Here is a 3887-nt window from a genome sequence, read left to right on the forward strand (position 1 = left end):
AAAAAAAAAAAAAAAAAAAAAACATTTTGTGTTCGAATGCAACAACACCAGCTGCTGTAGAGGGCGCTACGTGAGTATTTGACTCAGTGTCACTGTTGGGTTCCTTGGGGAACTCTGTGCACTATAAAGCAAATGGCCGTGCATCAGGTCACAGCTGAGTGGCTTTCTTCTAAAAGGATTTCTCTGAACTTGCAGCTGTTTTCTGGTTTCCTTCACTGATTATATTAATGAGCAGTCTGGGGGCTCATGAAAAGAACACGACTTTTATCGAGGTGTTTTCTAATTCAATGTGAGCCGAGTTTACATTCGAAATTCCTCTTATAACTCTGAGCAGATGATTAGCATTTCAAAAGCTCAAGTAGTACCTGAACTACGACCCCAAACCCAACAGGAGAGAGAGAAGGAAGAAGTTCAAACCATATTTTTCTCTCCATAAGTCAGTGACCATAACATGCTCAAACAGAGATTTAAAGTGGAGTGGCAATAGCAAATGAGGTGGAGTAGCAGAAACTGATGGTGTCATGGAGGACATGTCACTGTTGCTGCCCCAAAACGAAGCTGTTAGCAGGTCGTGAGACCATCAACCAGCAACAGCCTTCAGCCAGAGATCTCTTTAGATTTGATAAAAGACTGAATGACTGCCCAAAACAACTCTTTCAAGATACTTGGATGATATCATTTTGGGATAAATAAAGTTTTTTTTCTTATTTCAATTGAATTAAATTAAATTAAATATATGAGTTTTCTCCAGGTTCCCCAGCTTCTTCAAAAAGCCCAAAAACATTCAAGGTAGTTAATAAATGGGTCACTTTTGTTGTCCAGGCGTGTGAGTGCGTGGACAGCTGTGTGTCCTGTTTGTCTCTGTAAAGGAACAGCAACCTGTTCAGGGGACAGATGGAGACAAGCCAAGGCAACACGTCATCTTCATCCCATTTTAATGCCTGCTGCCACGTGATTGGCTCATTTGCTGTTGAGTTAGTAAATAATAAGGACTTATTTGCCTAATGAAGAGGCCAAATGTTAAATATTGAAAGGGTTTAATACCTTTATGAATGACATTACAACCTTTCTCATGACAAAGTGTACAAAAGAAAATGTCATATTTTGTATGTGGTGCCCATGTGGTGTATAGGTGGGCAACAGGAGTGAGCCGGTGGCAAAGACGAACTTTGTTCAGTCAACTGGTGATAATAGAGAAACAGGGAAAAGCTGGCTAGCTAGCAAAGTTTATTAGCAGCTAGTTAGCGTAGCCTCAACCGCCACAAGTCACAGAATGTAATAACGATATCTGCATGTGACTCAAACTTTTGACTGACAGAAAGTCCCACGAGAAAAAAGAACCTACGAGATTAAATAGTCCTGCCACGACAACATCTAAGACCTGTGATTTAAAGTATTTAAGGTCAATTTAAATATTTCCTAGTCAATTTTATACATTTGAATTTAAGACTTTTTGCACGGACACCCTGTTTGCGTTAACATCAATAAAACCAAAACAAGAACCGTGTCCTTCTTGAGCACCCAGATCGAGTTCGGTCCGTTAGATAACGGACCTCTGGCTCCACAGAAGGTGATGCCAGCCATTTTCTCCACGGCTGCTTGAAGTGACCTAGAATCTTCAGCTTCATCATTATTGCTTGCATATCAGGACATTATGTATTCCCAGATTCAGAGAGACTATGACTAGATTTGTGCCTTCTCATTCTGGCACCGAGATTGTTGTTTCAGCCCACATATGAGTGAGCAAGTAAGTGGATACTCATTCCTCCTGATGCCACACACCACAGAGAGAAACAACTAGAGCAGAGGAAAAATGATTCATGTAGGACAGAGACATATCCTCAAACACTCTTCAGGAAGAAAAAAGAGAAAAAGAAAAGCACACCGAGCCACCAGGAGGCAACGAATGCTCATTTCAACCCTCGTTGCCTGTGAGTCTTCCCTTCATTGTCTGAGTACGTCTGTCAGCGTTAGCTCTTTTTCTCGACACCATGTTTTCTTCTTCTGCGTTGCTACCTCCTCTCACTTCCTTTCCCATCTCTTCCCTCTGTGTGTCAGAGTCACTGAGGTGGAAGTTCACACGAATGGCTATATAGGCCAGCGTACGTGCGGTGGAAATCTTCTGCCTGAACATGTGCTAGTGCTTCTGTGCGCGGCGGGAACGCCGCCGTGTTCTGCCATTCGTACGGCGACATCGAGAGCGCCACGGCAACACGAAAACGTACTTCCACACCAACGCAGCTGGGGTCAACGGAACAGGCAAAGAAATGGAACAAACACGTTTCTAACAGGACATTTATATGTCCAGGAATACAAAAGTTACTTTAGCTGTAGCAATAAAATAAAGCTAAAAAACCAGGAAACAATGAAAATCCTAACAAAAAAAAATTATTGATCTCATGTGAATTTTTTACCATATTTTCCGGACTACAAGTCACTTTGGAGCAAAAGTTGAACTGGATGCATTTGTCTATCTTTTCCTTCTTTGAAACCCTGTTCCACCAATCACCACTTACTGTTACCACAACTAATGATTTTTGACAAATTGTGATGTTTATTGCTTTTTCCCCCAATTGGTGACTGTATGATGTTTTTTGTGATGTAAAGCACTTTTGAACTACTAGACTTGAAAAGCCCAGTTCACTCATTGACATACAAGAGAAAAATCCAGTCCACAGGTTCGTCAGAAAATGATTTGCATGAATCAGTTGTCCAGCAACAGTTTATCCTCGATTGTGTCCAACTCATTTTCAGAAGTCAGACTGAACTTTTTCAGTTTTGAGGTAAAATGCATGCCTTTTTCCCAGGTTGTTCTGTATTCTGTGCATGCATACAGATACTGATGATGTGCGATCTGGAACTCTGTGGCTGTAAACGCTGCTGTCATTACGGATATCTACAGGCCTCGTGGGATTAGAAATAAAATGAGCACTCTGGAGCGGCAGACTGCTCTGAGTGCCTGCTGTGCTGTCCCGGCCGGTGCATTAGTATCAACCTGGGTACGAGCATCGCAGCTGGAAATAACCCCCTGATATGACAGAGAAAGTTTTAGAGAGAATCAATAACCCAGCCTCCCATATATCAGAGGCTAAAAATAAACCCAGGCTCGAGAAAAATTAGCAAAATGTTTCTTTTTTTAACATTAGTGGAATATCGCCAAAGCTTTGCACAAATTTGCCCATTTTTCAAAAAGGCCTTATTCAAAATCAAGACATCAAAACGCTCGTATTCTGGTTAAAAGAAGAGAAACATTAACACAAATAACATCCGATTTTAAGGTGAATGCATTTGTCTTATGATAAATAAAAATGTCACAAACTTAAATGCTTACAGGCCACTAAAAGAAACCCGGCAGCGATGAAGAGACCCCGGCTCTCAGGCTTGAGTCGAGTTTTGACAGGCGACTCACTCGTCTGTTTGACTCAAACATTCACGTCAGGATGCTGGTGTGGATGTTTTTATGTATGTGCTTCCCTGTCTAAAGGCAGCAGCCTTAATCGGGAGCACGAGGCTGACAAGACTCAGACGGAGTGACAGCTGTGACCTAACGCATCAAAACATGCGCACACACACACACACACACACACACACACACACACACGGAGCCCGACTCACCTCTGGAGCGATGTAGTCCGGAGTGCCGCAGAAGGTTCGTGTGAACACGCCCTCTGCCATGTTCTCTTTACACATGCCGAAGTCGGCGATCTTAATGTGTCCCTCTGAGTCCAGCATTACGTTGTCCAACTTCAGATCCCTGAGGGAGGAACAGATTATTAATGGATCATGTAGAGGGTAGAGGGAGTGCTTTTTTTTTTTTTTTTTTTTTTTTTCCCAAAAAAAAAGGGTTGTTTTTTTTGCACAAAAAGTTTTATTTTTTTGTTTTTTTT

At 41.9% G+C, this 3887-nt stretch overlaps 1 protein-coding gene across 4 annotated transcripts in view; it reads right to left on the reverse strand.

The window, feature by feature from the left end:
- The window catches only part of prkcaa (protein kinase C, alpha, a), a 148089-nt gene that overhangs the window by 30901 nt on the left and 113301 nt on the right, over window positions 1–3887 (reverse strand). For all 4 annotated transcript variants that reach the window (XM_015048708.1, XM_015048707.1, XM_015048706.1 and 1 more), the window contains one exon: window positions 3616–3754. In XM_015048708.1, coding sequence (XP_014904194.1) covers window positions 3616–3754 — 139 coding nt within the window. The remainder of the gene's footprint in view (window positions 1–3615; window positions 3755–3887) is intronic.

The sequence above is a fragment of the Poecilia latipinna genome, unplaced genomic scaffold (assembly GCF_001443285.1).
Source record: "Poecilia latipinna isolate Pla-1442-1.1 unplaced genomic scaffold, P_latipinna-1.0 Scaffold900, whole genome shotgun sequence".
NCBI lineage: Eukaryota > Metazoa > Chordata > Actinopteri > Cyprinodontiformes > Poeciliidae > Poecilia > Poecilia latipinna.